This window comes from Pseudonaja textilis, chromosome 7 (assembly GCF_049901715.1).
Source record: "Pseudonaja textilis isolate UNSWEBS1 chromosome 7, rPseTex1.2, whole genome shotgun sequence".
Classification (NCBI taxonomy): Eukaryota; Metazoa; Chordata; class Lepidosauria; order Squamata; family Elapidae; genus Pseudonaja; species Pseudonaja textilis.
In genome coordinates, this window is record NC_141996.1 from 2,437,487 (window position 1) to 2,458,622 (window position 21,136).

General features: G+C 43.8%; 1 protein-coding gene across 2 annotated transcripts in view; it reads left to right on the forward strand.

Annotated features, from left to right (window-relative positions):
- Window positions 1-21,136, forward strand: part of RAB6A (RAB6A, member RAS oncogene family) — a 53,677-nt gene that overhangs the window by 25,159 nt on the left and 7,382 nt on the right. Inside the window, exons 2-6 of one of the 2 annotated variants that reach the window (XM_026723157.2) lie at window positions 2,735-2,793; window positions 8,339-8,392; window positions 11,995-12,100; window positions 18,293-18,404; window positions 20,834-20,927. In XM_026723157.2, coding sequence (XP_026578942.1) covers window positions 2,735-2,793; window positions 8,339-8,392; window positions 11,995-12,100; window positions 18,293-18,404; window positions 20,834-20,927 — 425 coding nt within the window. Of the gene's footprint in view, window positions 1-2,734; window positions 2,794-8,338; window positions 8,393-11,807; window positions 11,914-11,994; window positions 12,101-18,292; window positions 18,405-20,833; window positions 20,928-21,136 lie in introns of both variants that reach the window. The other variant, XM_026723159.2, reaches the window with a different exon arrangement.

Here is a 21,136-nt window from a genome sequence, read left to right on the forward strand (position 1 = left end):
GGCAACTGGACCTTCTTGGGTGGGTTTTTTTTCCTCTTTAGAAAATATTTGGTGTCAGCGTACCGAGTAATGCACCCATCAAAAGCAGAAAACTCTGAGGCAGGTAGGATTCCTCAAAGAATGTGTTGATTGGATGCATCAAATCAGCACAGCCAGTGAAACCCACCTCTGAAAGTTTTTTTCCATCCAGTTATGACCAAAAAAAAATCGCAATTGATCCCTCCCCTATTGTCACAGGTCCATTATTGCCCATTAAGATGTTTGTTGGGCTTCTTGGTCAACTTCCTGCCTCCTTCAGCTGCCACCTGTGGATTTGACCTTGGTTCCTGTGAGCAAGCTTTTTGTTTTGACTGCAAGCTAGGCTGTTACCTCTCCCCCTCCCCACAAGTTCATGGCAACTATGAGGCATCAAAAGATGGCTTCAGCCAGGTTCGCTTCAGAGTTGTCCTTTCGCTTCTCATCCAAGAAGCTTCTTTGGAAAAAAAATCACCTTTGGAACAAGTTAAGTGTTGATACACTTCCCTTTAAACCTCTAAATGGCCTAGGAATTGTATGGTAAAGATACATATTTTTTACCCTCTGTTGAATATGAGCCTATCTCTTGAAAAAGCTCTCTGTCTTGTCCCCAAATGATTCTTCGTTTGCTCCCAATCCCTGGTTAGCAGCCCTGTCAATTTACATCTTGGTCGTGTGAGAAAATTCTCCAACAGCACATTTGTGAAAAAGATCGTGTTTTTGAGCAGGAGTTGGTCCTTTTGCTTCGCTTGCAGTACATGATGTTCCTGACTGCTTACATCTACGTGGGCAGAAGCCTGGTGTACCGGAAATAGCTCCTGCCTTATTTATTTTTTTAGCTTCCTGCACTCACTTTCATAAATACACAACTAAATTTAGTTTCTTTAGACACGAAACTTGGGACTTTCAGAGTTAAGTCATATGTACCCAGGCTTATTAGTTTGAAGTGTGAAATACATAACGCTTGCCGCCTATTGTGGATTATAAACCTCGGTAAATACGGTTTGACTGAAATACAGCATCACTTGAAGCAGACTTGAACAAAAGGCTGCTTCGTCAAAAAAAAAACGTGGAGGTGTTTTCTTGCTTTTCAGCTGCAAACTGGAGGAAAGGTACAATTGCATCTCACAGAGTTTACACAATATGCAAACCTATCTTCTCTTTTATTTTTATTTTTTGTTTGGAAGACCCCGGGTTAGGGTCCAGATTATGGTTATATTTCTTTCTTTTTGTTATTTTTGTGTTTTGTTTTTGTTATTAAATAGGCAAGGAAGGGCTGATTAAACCAACCACCCTCAACATGGCTGGGAAACAAATTCTTGCCTCAGCCTTCCTTAATCTTAAGCCACTCTCTGGATTTAATATTACATACTGTACAGGGATCCCCTGGTATTTGCTCTATAAAGGGCTTGTGTTAGTTAGATTGTAATTCCAATTAATTTTGCCACATTGTGGAATCAGCTGCAAAGGATGAGAGTTGTAATCCTGCATATTTCCGCCTTCAATCGCACGAATTTTAGAATATTTATATATTCCCTACCAATCGGGAGCAAGCTGCAATTTTTACTGCTAACTTTCTTAAGGAATTAATGGAATCTACATGCCTACTCTTTGTAACAGACACAACAGTTGGCTTTTTGATGAAGTTGTCATCCTCTTCCTCTTACAATGATTGAGTTCAAGGTGAGATGGGAATGATTTCAAGTCTTCCTAAGAGTTTAACAGCAGTACCTTCCTTATTCACTTTTTGCAACAGACAACCAAGTCACTGACAACCAAATGAAATGTTGTTGCTTGTTCCTAATTTTTCCATTTGCATTTAACTGCTTCTTCTCTTTGTGACTCACTCACTTTTCTTTCTTTCCATCCATCCATCCATCCATCCTGGCTGTCATCACAAGAAAATTGACTCTAGGCTGCTCTCGGCAGCCCGATAAAGCACAATGCAAATATTAACGATCATGATAAAAATGTAAAATAAGTATTAAAAATTAATATTATTAAGTATAAATTCTACGAACCTTAGGCAGAGAAAGAATATCTACCTCAGTACTGGATATCTACACATATTTCTGGTTTTCTCTGGGACTCCCAGGATGGGTAACCTAGCCAAGGACTTCTGGAATGTCAGGAGGGATGGAGCTAACTTAAGGTGTAGGGTCTCCTGCTTGGGTGGGAGTTGGCCTAGATGACCTCTGAGGTCCCTTCCAACTCTGTTAAATCTGTTAACATTGGGGGAGATTCCCAGAGGTGCTTTTCCAAAAGGCAACATAACTTTCTTGTTCTCCCCACCACCCCAATGTTTTGATTCTCATCCAATAAGCTTTTCCGCTTCTGGCTGCCGGGGAATTCTGGGAGTTGAAGTTCACAAACCCCTGTTCTTGACCATTGTATTTGGCCAACCCTGGATTAGTAGACTCTTTTCCCAGAGTTCAACTGCACAACGCGGAGCCACAGTTGCGAAGCGTGAAAGCTTTTGACAATTGAATCTTACTGTAATGGGGACAGATGTTACAATAAGTGTTCACATGCTGTTAAACTAAAAATATTTCACAGTTTGGGGCCATATGGCTCCTTTAATTGTTGTCACTAAATCGCAGTCATTGTCAAAAAAAATGTGAAAAATGTGATTCATGTCAAATGCCTTTTCCTTAACTGCAGTAGGATGAGGCTTAGAATTTAGTTGGATGTTACCAACATGTTTTCTTTGTTTCTCCAGTTGGGAAGACTTCCTTGATCACCAGATTCATGTATGACAGCTTTGACAACACCTACCAGGTAAGATTTTTTGTTTTTGTTTTATGATTTCCAAACTTTAACTTAAGGGATTCAGAACTTTGCTGAAATATCCCAAGTTAACAGATATTTCCCTCTGTTTTTAATCTCATTCAGCAGAAAAATGATGGATAAAGTAGTTTCTCAAGATTGTTCAATAGTAGAATAGAAATAATAGAAGGCCAGGACTCTGATCCTAAGACATAGGAATCAGAAGAGTTTCTGGCTTTGTTATCAGTTTGTCTGTTTACAATGAAAGACTACTAGTTGTGTACACTGTAGAAAATACCATAAACTCTTTTCTCTTTTCATGTTTCATATCCTATACAGCTATTCCTTATGTGCTTCTGTATTTCTGGCTGATATTGGTTCTGCATAAGTTGCTAGATACCTTAATAAACAAGGAGAAAACTTTATGTAAACTAAAAGGTACAGATCTCCTTTGCATACGTAGTGAATTAACCCATTTGCCAGATAAGAGTCTCACACTCACATTCAGCCTAAATTACAGGAGTCTGCTCTGGCACGTACATTCTGAGATAGAACATGGAATAATAGAGCTGGAAGGGACCTTGGAGGTCTTCTAGTCCAACCCCTGCTCAATCAGGAGAGCTTATACCATTTCAGACAAGTAGACGTCCAATCTCTTTTTTAAAAAACCTCCCGTGATGAAGCATCCACAAGCTGTTCCACTGGTTAATTGTCCTCACACTGAGGACAGTTTCTCCTCTTGTTCTTGTTTTCCTAGGTCCTCTCCTTGATTACTTTCCATCTGTTGCTTCTTGTCCTTCTCAACTCCCTTCTCTGCCAAATGTAGAAAACATGAATTTTTTTTGAAAGGGAAGAGTAGAAGTCTGTGGCAAGAGGTTGGATAGAGAGTGAATCATCCACCATTCTCAATACCTTTGTGATGGAATATGGACCTAGAGAATAAGTGGGGGCAGGGGGGTAGTTTTGAGACCCCAAAGCTTTCCCAGAGAGAGGCCCAGATTAAGAGTCTGCACAACCCCAAACTGAATGGGGTAGGGTAGCCAGATCGTAGAGGGATTGATTTTATACTTACAATTGATTTTCTATTTACATTTCTACTGCGTTGTAAGACGCCCTTGTTGCTTGGGATAGCAAGATGGGTGGTGTATAAGTCATAATAATAAATAAATAAATTCTATTCAAAATTAATTTTAAAGACGGGGAATTCTTGCTTCCAAATGCAAGGATCCTTTCCCCATTTTTTTGGTATGTGTGAAGGAGCCCTTCCCAAAGGTTGAACACAGGGTGGATTTGATTTAAATCAAGTCAATTGAAATCACAATTTGAATCACTAGTAAAAAGTTTGATTTAAATCAATTCAATTGAAATCATAATTTTTAAAGAGTGGCTGTCATCTCTGTCCCGTAGTTGCTCCTACTCTGACCTTCTGTTGACTCCCCGACAGTCCCAATATTGCAGAATATACAGCCCCGTGCTACATACCCAAGCTCCACTTCATGCTGAATAAACTCAGATATTAATGTATCTGAAATAGAAAACTATCTTTAGATAGATTTTTTTTTATTCCAAAAGCATATTATTAAAATAAATTTGATAGAAATTTTTAAAAAAATCCTTTTTTAATTTGTTTTAATTTTTTTTTTAAAAAAAACATCGATTTTTATCCACCCTGGTTGAACAGCACTTAGCTGGAATAGTTCTAGTGGCCGGATTGGAACGCCAGCAGATTCAGCCGGACTTTTGACGATATAAGACAGCTCAAAGATTCCTTGCAGACCCTTTTCTATTTCTGCCCATTGCAAATGCCGCCGTTATCGCGCTTTTGTTCATGCCGTCATCGATTGTCCTGTCCCAGCCTTGGTTCTCTTTGTGCAATGTGCCTCCTGGTTTTAATTGGAGTTTGGCCTTCAGAGCTTGAATAGTACGGCGGCCTTCAGGGAAAGGACGTACGGCATAACTAATGAGGCACTTGTAAGGCTGATGGCTGAAACCGCAAAGCAGGGAGACCACTCAAGTGGAAGATACGCCTGCGATCGGGATGGAACTGGATCCCTCTTCGCTCACGGAGGATTTATGAGATGGGTCCCTGGAATGCACTTGCCTTTCTGCCCGGCATTATCCACCGGCTGAATGCCAGCTCCTCTTAAATAGGTTCTCTGTTCTCCAAAGCCCCTGAAGAGGCAGGACAAGAAGCAATGGATGGAAACTCATCCAGAAGAGAAGTAACCCGGGATTAAGGAGAAATTTCTGATGGGGAGGTTAGCCAGTGGAACGGCTTACCTCCAGAAATTGCGGGTGCTCCAACACTGGAGGTTTTTAAGAAAAGACCGGACAGCCAGTTGTCTGGAATGGTGTAGAGTCTCCTGCTCAAGCAGGGGGTAGAACTAGATAACCTCCAGGTTCCCTTTTAACTCTGGGTATTCTGTTATTGGGTGGTTGTGGTTAGTTGCAAAGTCGTGTCCGACCCATCGCGACCCCATGGACCACGTTCCTCCAGCCTTCCTGTCCTCTGCCATCTTCCGGAGTCCATTTAAGCTCACGCCGACTGCTCCAGCCCTCTCCTTCTCTGCCTTCTTCCCTTCTTCTTCTATTGCCCTCCAGCATTCGGCGCTTCTCCAGGGAGTCCTTCCTTCTCATTAGGTGGCCCAAAGTACTCAAAAGTTATTGGGTAGGTCCAGTTTAATGAAAAGAAGGACTAAGGGTGACATGACAGCCGTCTTGCAATATCTCAGGGGCTGCCCCAAAGAAGCCAGGGTTCTAGGACTATCTCTCTGTGTGTGTGTGTGTGTGTGTCTTGAGAACCAAACGCAGGAGTTTTAAAGAAAAGGAAATGGGAGAGTTGTTTTGTCAGGGAATTGCGTGGCAGGTATTCCAAATGAGGTCAGAGACACTGCCACCAACTTGCGGGTTGGACTAGAAGATCTCCAAGGTCCCGCCTGCGATAATCCTGCTCAACAAGATAGCCATGCTTGGGATCGTGGGCGGCCTCCTGTGGTCTTACGATGATTTTGCTGAAAATCCTGGAAAGAGTGCAGAGGACGGCGACGGAGATCGTTAGAGGGCTGGAGGCCCAGACATGCAAAGAATGGGTAGGAATCGGGCATGTCTAGTTTAGCGAAAGGAAAGGTGAGGGGTGAGATGACAGCAGTCTTTCCAATATTTGAGGGGCTTGCCCCAAAGAAGAAGGGGTCAGCCTGTTCTCCAAAGAGCCAGAGACTGGAACTAAGGAGAAACTCCCCAGCACAGTGAGGACAATTAACCAGTGGAACTGCTTGCCTCGGGAAGGGGTGGGTGCTTCAGCCCTGGAGGTTTGTAAGAAAAGGTTGGACGAGCGTTGTCTGAAGTGGTACGGGGTTTCCTGCTTGAGCATGGGGTTGGACTAGAAGATCTCCAAGGTCCCTTTTCCAAACTCTTGTTATTCTGTAGTACTGTTAAGCACCCTGCTCCTTCCTCTCTTGCTTTCTTCGCCGGTTACAGAGCAAGCCCACTGCTGCGGTCTCCCCTTCCCTTCTTGGAAATAGACAAGGGGGGTGGGGAGTGAGGGCAAGGTTTGAATCAGCCCCGTTGCCTTTTCCAAACTAAAAAACTAAAATAAAATCCCTGCTTCCTGGGCTACGAGGCATGAGGAGGCCCGAGGGGCAGCCGTGTGGAAGAAGAAGAAAAGGGCCCGCCGAATAGCTCTTTGCGAGGCTTTTTTCAAGTCCTCCCATCGGTCTGTTCACGCCTTAGCATTATCTCATGCCTGCCACAAGCACATGGCTTTGTGTGCTTTGCAAACAGCGAGAGCCAGACGGCGGGGCCCTTTCTGCGGAGGAAGGAGGGAGACCGCCTCTGGCGTCCCCAAGGTGGGTTTCCGGTGGTGAGCCCAGATAATAGAAGCACAATAGAAGGAACCTTTGCTGCTTCCTTGACGCCGGGCTACTGGATTCCCTTAGCCAAGTACAAAGGATGAAGCTACTCAAAGGAGGAGAGAGAGGGAGCAACAAGGGGAGGAGGAAGATTTAGGAACAGAACCCGCAGAATCTATTCCTTCTTCATCGGTGGGAGAAGTTTCCTGTGGACAGAATAGCCGTTGGAAGGTTAAAAAGAGCTGTTCAAACATATTTTAACCGCAGCAAGGATTCTCTCCGCACAATGTTGGAAAAACGAAGACACCACAAGACGAGGAGATATATTTAAGAAGATATTATTAGATTGTGCGGGAATGAAGAGACTGACATTGAAAAACGAACAGAAAGAATAGAACAGGAATAGAATAAGAAAAGAATAGAATAGAATAAGAAAGGAATAGTATAGAATAGAATAAGAAAGGAATAGAATAGAATAAAGAATAAAATTAAGAATAGAATTAAGAATAGCATAGCATAGAATAGACTAGACTAGACTAGACCAGACCAGACCAGACCAGACCAGACCAGACCAGAATAGAATAGAATAGAATAGAATAGAATAGAATAGAATAGAATAGAATAGAATAGAATTCTTTATTGGCCAAGTGTGATTGGACACACAAGGAATTTGTCTTTGGTGCAAATGCTCACACTGTACATAAAAGGAAAGATACATTCGTCAAGAGTCAAGAATCATAAGGTACAACACTTAATGATAATAGTCATACAAAAAGCAATCAAATCATAATCAACATAAATATGAAGACACAGAATATTATCAGACATGGCACTTATTTTACCAGTGGTTGAGGGAAAAAAGGGGGTGGAGATTAAGAATGGAATCTGTATCGTTAAGCAGATTAAATACCCAGACAACACTAAGTGCTTTATAAAGCACTAGGAAATGTATTAAATAGAAAATTAATAAAAAAATGTTTTTTTAAAGAAAGATTAAAAAAAAGAATTTTCAGCAAGGGAAATGTTCTCTCTGACTTCAAAGAGCCCCTGCTTTGTAAGCCTCTGGTTCAAGGCCCCCCTTTTAAAAAGGTTCTTCTTCCCTTCCCTCCATATATTGGTAGTCCTTGACTTAACGACCACAATTGAGCCCAAAAATTTATGTCGTTAAGCGAGACAGTTAAGTGAGTTTTGTCCCGTTTTGCCACCTTTCTTGCCACTGTTGCTAAGTGAATCACTGCAGTTGTTAAGTTAGTAACAGGGTTGTTAAATGAATCTGCTTCCCTCATTGACAGAAGGTTGCAAAGGGTGATCCCACGTCCCTGGGACTCTGCAACCGTCATAAGTATGAGCCAGTTGCCAAGCGGCTGAATTTTGATCACATGACCATGGGGATGCTCAACAGTCATAAGTGTGAAAAGTGGTCAGTGCAGTTGTAACTTTGAGCAGTCAGTAAATGAACGGTTGCGATTTGAGGACTACCTGTAGTGTAAGTAGAAGTTTGATCTATGCCTTAGATTAGATTCTAGATTAATGGTCAATTGTTCATCTGAAATTTAAAAAAACGCAGATTCGCTTGATTAAATGGATCCAGCATGGTAACTGATATTTCAAATTTTCATTACTCTTGACGGGTAATTGAGTGGATAGCGCATAATTTAGCAAAAGGAACGTGTGCATTTAGGTACTCACTGTTGAATTGCATTTTGCAGGCAACAATCGGCATTGACTTCTTATCAAAAACGATGTACCTGGAAGATCGCACAGTGAGTAAGAGTTTGCAGTGACTTAACTAGCCTGTCTTAACATGGATGGTGCGTTGCATTGTGTAAATCAGGATTTCCCAGCCTTGCCAACTTTTAAGGTGTGTGGACTTCGACTCCTAGAATTCCCCAGCCAGCCATGCTGGCTGGGGAATTCTGGGAGTCGAAGTCCACATGTCTTAAAATTGCCCAGGTTGGGAAATCTTGGTCTAAATGCATTTTGCAAGGATATGAACAGCTTCTGATTTCAAGTGGGCCATACCTCCAGTGTCAATTGTGGGGAACGGTTTAACAAGCGACCCCTTCCCTTACCGGAGGCATCCGGTTGGCCAAAATGCTGGATGAAGGCCTTGGCCTTGGCCAAACCAGCAGAGTTTTGCTTACCTTCTTATCATAACAGAGAACTGCCCAGGCCTCTGCAGGTTGCCGTATTGAATGCCTAGGTTGGCCTGAGAATAACCAGTCTGGCGCCCTTATCATCTCAAATATTTCAAACTGCGTATGAAGGTAGAAACCGAAATCTCACCCCTATAAATTGGATGGAATGTTTTGCTCCTGAATTGTCTTTATATGAAAAATAATTTGAAGCGGCCATTAAATACTACAGTGCACTTTTTGAGGCCATCCTTATACAGTGGTACCTCACTACTCATTGTTAATTGGTTCCAGGAGGAGCCATGAGTAGCAATAGCACTTAGACTTATATACTGCTTCACAGTGCTTTCCAGCCCCCTCTAAGGGGTTTACAGAGTCAGCATATTTGCCCTCAACAATCTTCCACATTCTAGGGAGGGAAGGCTGAGTCAGCCTGGAGCCAGTCAGGATCGAACTCCGGGCCGTGAACAGTGAGTTAGCCTGTAGTACTGCATTCTAACCAATGCGCCACACCAGGGCTCAGTACCAAAAACAATGAGTGCCAAACAAATTTTTCCCACGAGGAATAATAGAGCAAGCCACAAGGCAGCCAACACTCACAAGTTCTGGCTTGTGCATTGAATATCAAAACCAACGACAAGTACCCACAGGACAAAATGTTCAGGTCAAGTACCACATGCGATGAGTTTTGAACAGTAGCAAGGTACCACTGTAGAAGCGAATAAAATAAAGTGAGAATCCCGTGTACAGTGACAACCAGATGTTCTGCTCAGTGAGAACTCATCTCAAATTTCCCTGTGACAGAAAAGACACTTTGCCCCAATTATTTATTTATTTTTAAAAAGCCAAGCCTTTCTTTCCTATATTTAAAAATAGATAGGATAGTTTTAACCTTACGGTGATACGGAAGTGCTGGAAACTACCATCGGCCCTCGCCAGTAAACCGGACAGGAAATATGAGTAGATGAGCTAACTCCACAGTTTATTGTAAGGCTACATTACGAGAATTTTGCAAGCCTGAAAGTACAAAACAACTTGTCAGGATTCCGGCAGTTACCCCCCCATTTAAATCATGTGTCTCGAGCCAAACTTCTAAAACTTCAAAAGGATTTATTGGGAGTTAACATGTCTGGCGCTAACTGGATGTAGCCAACTCTGAGACACATCATTCATTGTCACCTGTGACCCTGGTTTTCCCTTCACACCCTGGGTGTATCGTAATTCATATCCTCCAATGGGACACCTCCCTAGCCCAGAGTCCTCCATCAGGCCCTCCAGTTAGAATTTTGCACGGCAGAAACTTCAGTCGCCTAGAAACTATCTTTGAAAACATTTATGGAATGCAGTTTCAGTTTGCAAGCTGCCGCACTGCTCCCCCCACCCTTTCGGTTGGCAACTCTACAAAGACCATGGAAATATTTTATGAGTTGACACTCCTGCGGCCTCTTTTTTTTTTACCGTCTGTTTAGTTAGGGTTGATTCTCTTTTTCCTCTGCTCTGTTATGCAGCTGCAGGCTAGGCTGCCTCTTATCTGTGCGGCATCTCTACGACCCCAACCTACCTCCCATTACCCCCAGTGCCGCCACCGATACCTTCCGCATTACCGGTTGTCCTCGACTTACCACCACGACTGAGCCCCAAATTTCCGCTGCTGAGCAAGACATTTCTTAAGCGAGTTTCCCCCCCTCCCACAACCTGTCTTGCCGCCGTTGTTAAGTGGATCGCTGCAGTTGTTAGCAACCCGGTGGTCAAACGAATCTGGCTTTCCCCTTTGACCTGGCTCGTCGGAAAGTCGCAAAAGGAGATCGCCCCCCGAGACGCTGTGACCGCCATAAATACGAACCACTTGCCAAGCATCCAAATTTGAATCCCACGATCGGTGGGGAAATACTGCAACGGTCGTAAGTGTGGAAAATGGTCGCCAGTCACTTTTTTCCAGTGCCGTTGGAGGTTCAGACAGTCACTAAACAAACTGTTGTAAGTCAAGGACTACCGGTACCGCTCCCCACCGCCATAACGGAGTTCCACATGCCAACCATGATGGTTTCTGGGCAATGTGGAGATTCATACCCTGCTTAGCGGCCAGGGCCTTTTGTTCCTTCCGACCATCTCCAGCTGGAAGATCAACCAATCTGATCAAATTTTCCTTACCTTCCTAGTCCAGCAGATCATTTTGAATAGAATCCTCCGGCCCAAAGCCATCAAAATGAAACTAATAACCCTTTGGGGTTAAATTTGTAAAAATCATACTGTTAAGAAACACTTCCCTTACCAGCAGTGCTGTTTCATGTTCATTTTTTAACAAAAAATACGATTAAAAAATATGCGGTACACGGCCGGCCATCGGCTTTGTTCCTAACACAGCCCCTTTTTGGGTTATCCCAGCCTTCTCGCAAAACCTTTTTAACTCAAGTGCAAGGATGTGCAACTCTTGAGCGACTCTTAAGACTTGTGGACTTCCAGCTCCCAGAATTTCCCCTTCCAGGAGGTTTTCAAGAAGAGACCAGACCCTGCCATTTGTCCTGAGCGGTATAGGATCTCCTGCTTGAGGTGGGGGGTGGGTGGGCTAGAAGACCTCCAGGGTCCCTTCCCACTGTTGTTCTGTTACTCTGCCGGAGATTTTCTGGGAGTTGAAGTCCACAAGTCTTAAAAACGTTGCCAAGGTTGCACATCCCTGCTGGCGTTTCTCCCTCTCGCAGGCCAATTCTCCTTTTGCTGGCTGGCTGCCCCCACGAAATACGCCGACACGCTGCCTGCCTGGTCCCCAAAGTTAGCTGGGTTCCCCTGTCTTCCCCCCCAGAAAGGTTCCTGATTTCACCCAGAGCCCCCCGAGAAATCCTCGCGGCCTGCTTCTGCTTGCAACCTCGATGCAAACACCTTTCCGTGCATGAGTTTTTAAAAATAATTTTTTTAAAAAAGAAAACGTTTTGCTTTTTTATTTAAAAAAAAAAGGAGTGGAAAATTTTGTTCGTTTTAGTGGCGGTTTGGCTTTTTTTTTTTTTTTTTTTTTTTTTCCTTTTAAATTTTCTCCCATCCCCCACAGATTAGGTTGCAGCTCTGGGATACTGCGGGCCAGGAACGTTTCCGTAGCCTCATTCCCAGTTACATCCGCGACTCTGCCGCCGCTGTAGTAGTATACGATATTACAAGTAGGTATATCTAGCTCTGGCTTTTGACTTGTGTCTTTTTTTTTTTTTTTTGTCTTGCTTGTTTTGACCGATTTTCGTTAGGTACGGTTACAATTGTGGGACACGGCAGGCCAAGAGCGGTTCAGGAGCTTGATTCCTAGCTACATTCGTGACTCCACTGTCGCAGTTGTTGTGTATGATATCACAAGTGAGTGGGGGGCGGTGCATTTCCAGTATTCTTGGTGCATGCTCTCCTTCCTTCCTTCCTTCCTTCCTTCCTTCCTTCCTTCCTTCCTTCCTTCCTTCCTTCCTTTCCCTCCCCTCCCTTCCGTTTCCTTATCCTTTCTTTCCCCCTTAACCTCCTTTCCTTTCCTTTCCTTTCCTTTCCTTTCCTTTCCTTTCCTTTCCTTTCCTTTCCTTTCCTTTCCTTTCCTTTCTTTCCATCTCTTTCGTTTCCATCTCTTTCCTTTCCTTTCCTTTCCTTTCCTTTCCATCTTTTTCCTTTCCATCTCTTTCGCTTTCCTTTCCTTTCCTTTCCTTTCCTTTCCTTTCCTTTCCTTTCCTTTCCTTTCCTTTCCTTTCTTTTCCTTTCTTTTCTTTTCCTTTCCTTTCCTTTCCTTTCCTTTCCTTTCCTTTCCTTTCCTTTCCTTTCCTTTCCTTTCCTTTCCTTTCTCCTTCCTTCCTAATTTCCTTCCTTTCCCTCTCCTTTCTTCCTCCTTTCCTTTCCTTCCCTCCCACCCTCTCTCCTTCTACCTTCCTCCTTCCCTTCCCTTCCTCCTAACTTCCTTCCCCTTTCCTGTCTTCCTCCTTTCCTTCCCTCCCACCCTCTCTACCTTTCCTTCCCTTCTTCCCTTCTTTCCATTTCCTTTCCTTTTCTGTTTCCCTCCCATTCCCCCTTTTCCTTTACGTTCCTTACTCTCTCCCCTCCCTTCAAGCGAAGCTGTGCATGCTATGCCACAGTTGTGCTTGTCCCTCCCCGTGGCATGAAAAAGGTTTCCTTGCCTGGAGCTTCAAGCGGGAGGCTCTCTTACCATGCTTCAAATGGACAGCAACCTGTTTGACAGGATTCTCCCCCGGGGCTCAACCCTAGAGGTGGCCAGGTGCTGCACCCACAATCCACAGAGCCGTAAGATTGACTGGTGAGTGTGTGCAGGAAGCATTTCCCCTCCCTGTTCGTTAGACCAAATCGATTTGCGTGTTCAAGATTTGAAAGGGGACTCCAGCTTGAAAGCTAGGCTTTTTCGAAAGAGGCTTCCTGGTTTTCCCCAGTTCTTTAAATTTAAAACATCCTATCATCTCCTGAGCAAACCGTGGAGTTTTTGCTTCCTCCAAACTCGAGGCAAATCCTCTCGGTTTTGTTGATTCTGCTTCTCACTGTCTCCTCTTGTGCATTTCTTCCCGCTCCCTGTATATGTGCTCAGAATCCCTGAAAGCAACCCCAGTCTCACCACGGTCTCAATTCATCTGCTGTTCTGTGGGTAGTATTGTCCTGTGTTGCCTTTAAGTTTTTCGAGTTTCTCTATTGAAATCCTTCATTGTTGTTTTTTGCATTGCTCCTAAAAGCTCCAGGGATTGTAACGTCCTGTTCTCATGTACACAAAAACCTTCTTTCCACCCACCCACCCCCCACTCCTTCGAATTAGTTTCACTGATTAATTTCCTGTAAAGGTATGTACTTTTCAAAGAACCCTATTTCGATATTCCCCTCTCCGTCTGTAAAGCACAGACCCACAAAATACTAGTAAGCATTCTTGAAACCTTATTTTTTTTATTGCAAGCACATTAAGCAACTCCCGGTTTCTCTTCAGTTTCAGATCTGCCTTTGAAATAAACTGAATGAAGAGGAGTTGATATTGAAAACACGAAAGAAAAAAAAAATTGAGTTCTTTTTATAAAATCTAGACATTGCCCGAACGGAATGCTTTTGAGTTTTAATGCTCCAGTGTACCCAAGCATGACAAAAACATATATTATTAATTGATTGGCAGATGAAACCATTTCACTTCCGAGAGTATAATTTGCTGTTTTGAAAAGTTGGTTCCTATGAAATGTTTTTTTTTTTCCCCGACCTAAAGCTACAATATGGAAGTCTGTAGAAGATTCTCAGTCACCCAGGTCAGTGTTGTCCCAAAGGTGCATTTTCAGGAGGCAACTGGACTTTTTCTTGTTTTTTTCTTTGAAAACATTTCACTTCTCATCCCAGAAGCTTCTTCAGCTCTGACTGGATGGTGGGGAAGGGAAGTATTTATATTCCTTGCAGACAGAACTGGTCATTTGCATCCTTTTAATGAGCCATTGAGGCCACTTGGAGGTTTGCCTGTGTCCTCAGGGTCACCTAAGGCGTGCTCCTCTTTCCTGTGGCCCGCAATTTTTCCCTCTGGAAATCCATTCCTACTCCCACACCATTCAAAGGATATTCGTACCAAATTGCATAGCTAAAAGTCTGAAAGAAAAAGAAAAAAAAAAAACAAGAAAATGCAGTCGCCTCGTAAATTGCAGAAAAAAATTGCAGACTACAGGAACCATTAGCCCCACTCAGGTGACCCCGAGGACACAGATAAACCTCCAAATGGCCTTAACGACCCTCTAAAAAAAAAGATGCGAATGACCCGCTGTCCGCAAGGAGTATAAATCCTTCCGTCCTTCATCATCCAGTCAGAACTGAAGAAGCTTCTTGGATGAGAAGCGAAACGTCTTCAAAAGAAAAAAAATCAAGAAAGTCCAGTTGGCTCCTGAAAAAAAGCACCTTTAGGATTACAATACGGAAGCATTAATGAGATGGGTCGTGGCACTAATAACCTGGTTGCGACGCCAAGAAAGAAACATGTTGCTTCTGTGTCACTATCAATGTCTGTGGAGACCTGGGACCCCGTTCGCTTCTTCCTCATCGACTCAAATCCCTTTCCTGCCCTGATAAGTGGCTTTCAATACCTTTGGGAAATTTTGCAGTAGACGTACTGTGCGCAGGTGATATTTTTAGATCGATGAACACATTTGGAACATTGAAAAGCATGTTGTGGATGTTATTGCGCCGGTGACGCTACCCTAATAGCCAAATAATGCAACGGATCTACAAGCTCGAGGAATAAAAGTCGAGCAGCACGGTGGAAAAAAAAATGGAACTAACATTACATGAAAAGAAGATGGAACTCACGTTTGTAAGCCGCCCAGAGTCACCGAGAGAGAGTTGGGTGGCCGGATAAACCTTAAGAAATAAAGACAGGCTATGGGTAGAAAGGAATTCTAGCTTTAAAATGGACAATTCTAGCCTTCGATGGAGAATTCTAGCCTTAAAATTGACAATGAAGATCTCAAAGTGGTGGGCAGCTTCTGCCTTTAGCACCAGCGGTCAGCACTAAAGGAGCAAGCGGTCAAGAAAAAGGCCCGGCAAACTAAGTAGTGTAACCATGGAGAAGATATTCAGATGCCAGGATATGTTCTGACCCAACCAGGTTCTCAAAGAACAAACACAGACAAAGGCAGCAACCCCCACCTTTTAAGGTTTAATAACGAATTCTGTTCTGAAGGCTGCTTTCCACTAATTAGCTCCGACAAGAAAGAGCCTTGCCAAGTTGTCAAGGCTGCCAAAAACCTAGAGATAAGGACTAATTTACAAGATTTTCCAAACAAGAACTAAGATGTCCACCAGTTGAGCTTCAGAGCTTCTTTGCTTTCTGCAAAGACCGTTTTTTCAAACCTGGCTTTTATCCTCTTGAGGGAGGGACCATTACCGTGCAGCCTTACTCCCGAGTCACCTGTGCTGCTGTAATTGTTCTTTCCTCCGTGCACATGCACTTAGCACAGGCTCCTCGGGAACCTTCTCATCACTGCTGCCAGCCCCCACAATCTCTGAAGGCAGCAGTCCACTCCCTGATGGTCCTGGCCCCTCATCAGAGCCATTGCTCTCCTCAGCCATCCACACCTGCTGCCGGCTAACCACAACAGGATTTCTCCATGTCTACAAAGATCAGAAGAGGTCAAACTTTGGACTTCAGGGGTTGGAGAAAACTTCTGAGAAGTCCATTAGCTGCCAAGAAAACCAACCAATGAGCCAAGAGACAAATTGATGCAGATTTTACATGTCCGGGCTCAAATAATCCCACTTTAGACACAGGCAAAGACTTTACTCCCTGGAGGAGGCTGGGAAGCATGGAAGGAAAGAGAAGAAGAGGACAAACAGTAGCCAGAAGGATGGACTATGGTGCAAGGGTGATGGGAACATTATTAGAAGACTCAGAAGAGCAGATTAGGGGCAAATCTTCACAGAGAAATTTTAACTACGCCAACCTCGGCCACTTTAAGACTTGTGGATTTCAACTCCCAGAATCCCTCAGCCAGCAAAGCAGAGGTCTCCAACCTCGGCCATTTTAAGACTTGTGGACTTCAACTCCCAGAATCCCTCAACCAGCAAAGCAGAGGTCTCCAACCTTGGCCATTTTAAGACTTGTGGATTTCAACTCCCAGAATCCCTCAGCCAGCAATGCAGAGGTCTCCAACCTCGGCCATTTTAAGACTTGTGGACTTCAACTCCCAGAATCCCTCAACCAGCAAAGCAGAGGTCTCCAACCTTGGCCATTTTAAGACTTGTGGACTCCAGCTCCCAGAATCCCTCAGCCAGCAAAGCAGAGGTCTCCAACCTCAGGCCCCTTTAAGACTTGTGGACTTCAACTCCCAGAATCCCTCAGCCAGCAATGCAGAGGTCTCCAACCTTGGCCATTTTAAGACTTGTGGACTTCAGCTCCCAGAATCCTCAGCCAGCAAAGCAGAGGTCTCCAACCTTGGCCATTTTAAGACTTGTGGACTCCAGCTCCCAGAATCCTCAGCCAGCAAAGCAGAGGTCTCCAACCTCAGGCCATTTTAAGACTTGTGGACTTCAACTCCCAGAATCCTCAACCAGCAAAGCAGAGGTCTCCAACCTTGGCCATTTTAAGACTTGTGGACTTCAACTCCCAGAATCCTCAACCAGCAAAGCAGAGGTCTCCAACCTTGGCCATTTTAAGACTTGTGGACTCCAGCTCCCAGAATCCCTCAGCCAGCAAAGCAGAGGTCTCCAACCTCAGGCCATTTTAAGACTTGTGGACTCCAGCTCCCAGAATCCCTCAGCCAGCAAAGCAGAGGTCTCCAACCTTGGCCATTTTAAGACTTGCGGACTTCAACTCCCAGAATCCTCAACTAGCAAAGCAGAGGTCTCCAACCTCAGGCCATTTTAAGACTTGTGGACTTCAACTCCCAGAATCCCTCAACCAGCAAAGCAGAGGTCTCCAACCTTGGCCATTTTAAGACTTGTGGACTTCAGCTCCCAGAATCCTCAGCCAGCAAAGCAGAGGTCTCCAACCTCGGCCATCTTAAGACTTGTGGACTTCAACTCCCAGAATCCTCAACCAGCAAAGCAGAGGTCTCCAACCTCGGCCATTTTAAGACTTGTGGACTTCAACTCCCAGAATCCCTCAACCAGCAAAGCAGAGGTCTCCAACCTTGGCCATTTTAAGACTTGTGGACTTCACCTCCCAGAATCCTCAGCCAGCAAAGCAGAGGTCTCCAACCTCGGCCATTTTAAGACTTGTGGACTTCAACTCCCAGAATCCCTCAGCCAGCAAAGCAGAGGTCTCCAACCTCGGCCATTTTAAGACTTGTGGACTTCAACTCCCAGAATCCCTCAACCAGCAAAGCAGAGGTCTCCAACCTTGGCCATTTTAAGACTTGTGGACTTCACCTCCCAGAATCCCTCAGCCAGCAAAGCAGAGGTCTCCAACCTTGGCCATTTTAAGACTTGTGGGCTTCAGCTCCCAGAATCCCTCTTGTAAATGAAGGTTAGAAGCCGGCATTTTTCCTCTGTAGCAGTCTGGTTCCTGTTGTCAATTAGAAGGTAGAAATACAATACATTTCCCTGGTCACCACAGGCTTTGATCAGCCCAAATCTTGATGAATCTCAAACAACCAACGATGCCTTACTGATGCTTTGTAGATAGGTAGTCCTCGACTTAACGACCACGACTGAGCCCCAAATTTCCGTTGTTAAGTGAACGTTGCCTCTTTCTTGCCAACGTTAAATGAATCCCTGCAGTTGATAAGTTAGTCCCCCCGGTTGTTAAGTGAATCTGGCTTCCTCCTTTGACCTTGCTTGTCAGAAGGTCACAAAAGGGGATCACCTGACCTCTGGGATACTGCGACCGTCGTAAATGCGAGTCAGTTTCGAAGCATCCGAATTTTGTTCACGTGACCCTGTGGGGAGGCTGCAACGGTCATAAGTGTGGGAAAACAGTCCCGAGTCAGTTTATCCAGTGCCGTTGTAACTTCTGAACGGTCACTAAACGAACGGCTGTAAGTCGAGGACTGCCTGTAATGCGTTTTGCCGGCAATGTGCGCCGCAGGTTTCATGCTCTGTGTTTTTCCTTCCCAGATGTAAACTCGTTCCAGCAAACCACAAAATGGATCGATGACGTCAGAACGGAAAGGGGTAGCGATGTCATCATCATGCTTGTAGGAAACAAAACAGATCTAGCAGATAAGAGGTGAGGAGACTAGACACCGGCTGAATCTATTTTATTTGGGGTGGAGGAGTGTAATCTGTACAGATGGATGGAAAATTGTGGATAAATATAGACAGCCAGAACAGGCCAAGCGCCCCAAATGCAGGTATGTGACCACCAGGGGTGGGATTCAAATTTTTTAACAACTGGTTCTGTGGGCGTGGCTTAGTTGAGGGGGCATGGCTTGGTGGTCATCTGACTGGCTGGGTGTGGCCAACTCAATATCGCTCACATCGAGGCACGCACCTCCTCGCCTGGCCTCTCATGACGGTGGGGATGCTGCAACAGTCGTAAGTGTGAAAAATGGCCATAAGTCACTTTTGTCAGTGCCATTGTAACTTTGAATGGTCACTCCACACAAGCAAAGTACCAGCAAAGGAGGGGAAAAAATACTCCAGAGAAGTTCCTGAGACAGGAAGTCTAGTCCTGCCAAGAATGTAATAAGGATTCATGGAGAGGCAGTTTCTGTAAGCAACACCAGAATGTTTCCTTCCTGCCTTCCTTACAGGATTAGCCCTGTAATTTCTTCTCCGAACTGCTTAGAATGTTAACAACGGTTCTAGCGAATAGGTGCAAACTTGTAGAATCCCACCCCTGGTGACCACGGGTGGGGTGTGTGTGTGGACCCATTAGAACTTTAGAACCAGGTCGTAAGTAGCCCTGGGGAAGTTCAACAGAACTTCAAGCAGTCACTAAGCGATCGGTCATAGATTGAGGACTACCTGTTATCTTTCCTGCCGACTTGTGGTCTGCTGGAGAGATTCTCCAATCTCTTCTCCCATGTTAACCCTGAAGAGCAAACGCCCCAGTTCAACCCCTCTTTGCTTCACTCTGCCCTCTCCGGTGTCCCATGAAAAAGACGTCCCCCTCGGAGAATACGTTGTTACCTTTATTGTCAGAGTACAACCTGTGTGTACAATGAGATTGGCTGAGCCTCCCTTCGTGCACACATACACGCACCCCAACACAACTCACAGCGAGGACAGAAGTCCCTAACTCGGTCCCAATCTTATTACACTAGGTGACCTTGTTGCACAACGTACCGGCCCTGCAAGTCTGTCATGCTATGTTGACATGAAGTTATTTTCCGTTCAGGAGTCTAACAGCCCACGGGTGGAAACTGTTTTTCAGCCTGTTGGTGCGGCTAACTCTGCTTCTCTATCTCCTTCCCGATGGTAGGAGAGTGAAGAAGGGCTGACCAGGGTGTGAGTCGTCCCTGATGATTTGCCTCACTCTTCTAAGGCAGCGAGCTCTAGCGAGGTCATCTAGTGGTGTTGGGACAGCTTGTGCTATGCTCAAACTGTGCTGTGGATGTGACAACAAGACTTGGTTTATTTTATTTGCAGGTTGTTCAGTTTGTTTTAACCTGTGCATCCACTGAGTGTTGAGCTGTGTGTATTAAGTCTTTCCTGTTAGCTGCCTAATTTTAAATTCCTCACTATTTAAATTGCATTTTATGAGATTCTCTTCTCTCCTTCCCTTGGACTTTGCTTTGTAAATTGCCATGCAAATAAAACCATAAAAGCCATAAGTACAAATCCTTCTAATGAATGGAGATTTTTTCCTTAAAGCATCTAAGAAGATGTAGCAATTGTAACCATTCTGAAACGGTGGTTTTCTTTTTTTTTTTCTTTTGCAGTAAGTTTTTTTATTTTTTGTTTCAACAAGCATATCATTATGTGAACTGTGGTTCTGGAGTGTCTTACATTTTAAAACAAATACGACAATATTCTTCATATATAGTAACAATTGACAATCTTACAAAATTTGGTATTAATACACATATTTTGTTAAATTATCAATCTTGATTATTCAGTATTACAGTATGTTATTTTTATGTCAACCTTTATATTCTTAACATCACTTCTTTTTCTACAGATGTTATATTAATCATATTTGCAGTGTTTAATGAATTATATATTTCTAATAACAATTCACAAATTTATATTCAATTGTAATTTTCCATTGTTTATCCCCTTTTTAATTTTTAATTGTGCCATTATTATATTTAAGAAAAAAATCCCCTTTCTAATCACATTTTGATACAAATAAAATAGTATTCATCATATGCAATTCTAACAATAATACAGTTGTTTTTATTAAATTGTAATCTGTCACAGCTTATGCAATATTTCACTATATTATTTTTATATCACTTAAATTCCACATATTCCTTTTCCTACAATAGAATGTTAATATTCATATTTATTACATTTAGCAATTGTATATCTTAACTAATAATACACACATTTATGTGGAATCGTAATCGTAATCTTTTTTAAAAACCATCATCTCCCACTCGCATTAAAACTTCAATTATTCCTGAAACGGTGGTTTTCTTGTGGATACGCTCTTTGAGGAATCCAAGACTGCAGTTCTCTTGCTATGATTCTCTTCTTTTCTTTTTCCAGACAAGTATCTATTGAGGAAGGAGAAAGGAAAGCCAAAGAGCTGAATGTGATGTTCATTGAAACTAGCGCAAAGGCCGGATATAACGTAAAACAAGTGAGTAAAATAAGGAGCTGCAGATTGTTACGTCTCACAGCACGGATCTCCAAACGTGGCCCCTTTAAGACTTGTGGACTTCAGCTCCCAGAATTCCTCACGGTATGGCCGGCTGAGGAATTCTGGGAGTTGAAGTCCACAAGTCTTAAAGGGGCCGCGTTTGGTGACCCCTGCCTTACAGTCAAAGAAGAAGAGCGTCATTCCAGGCT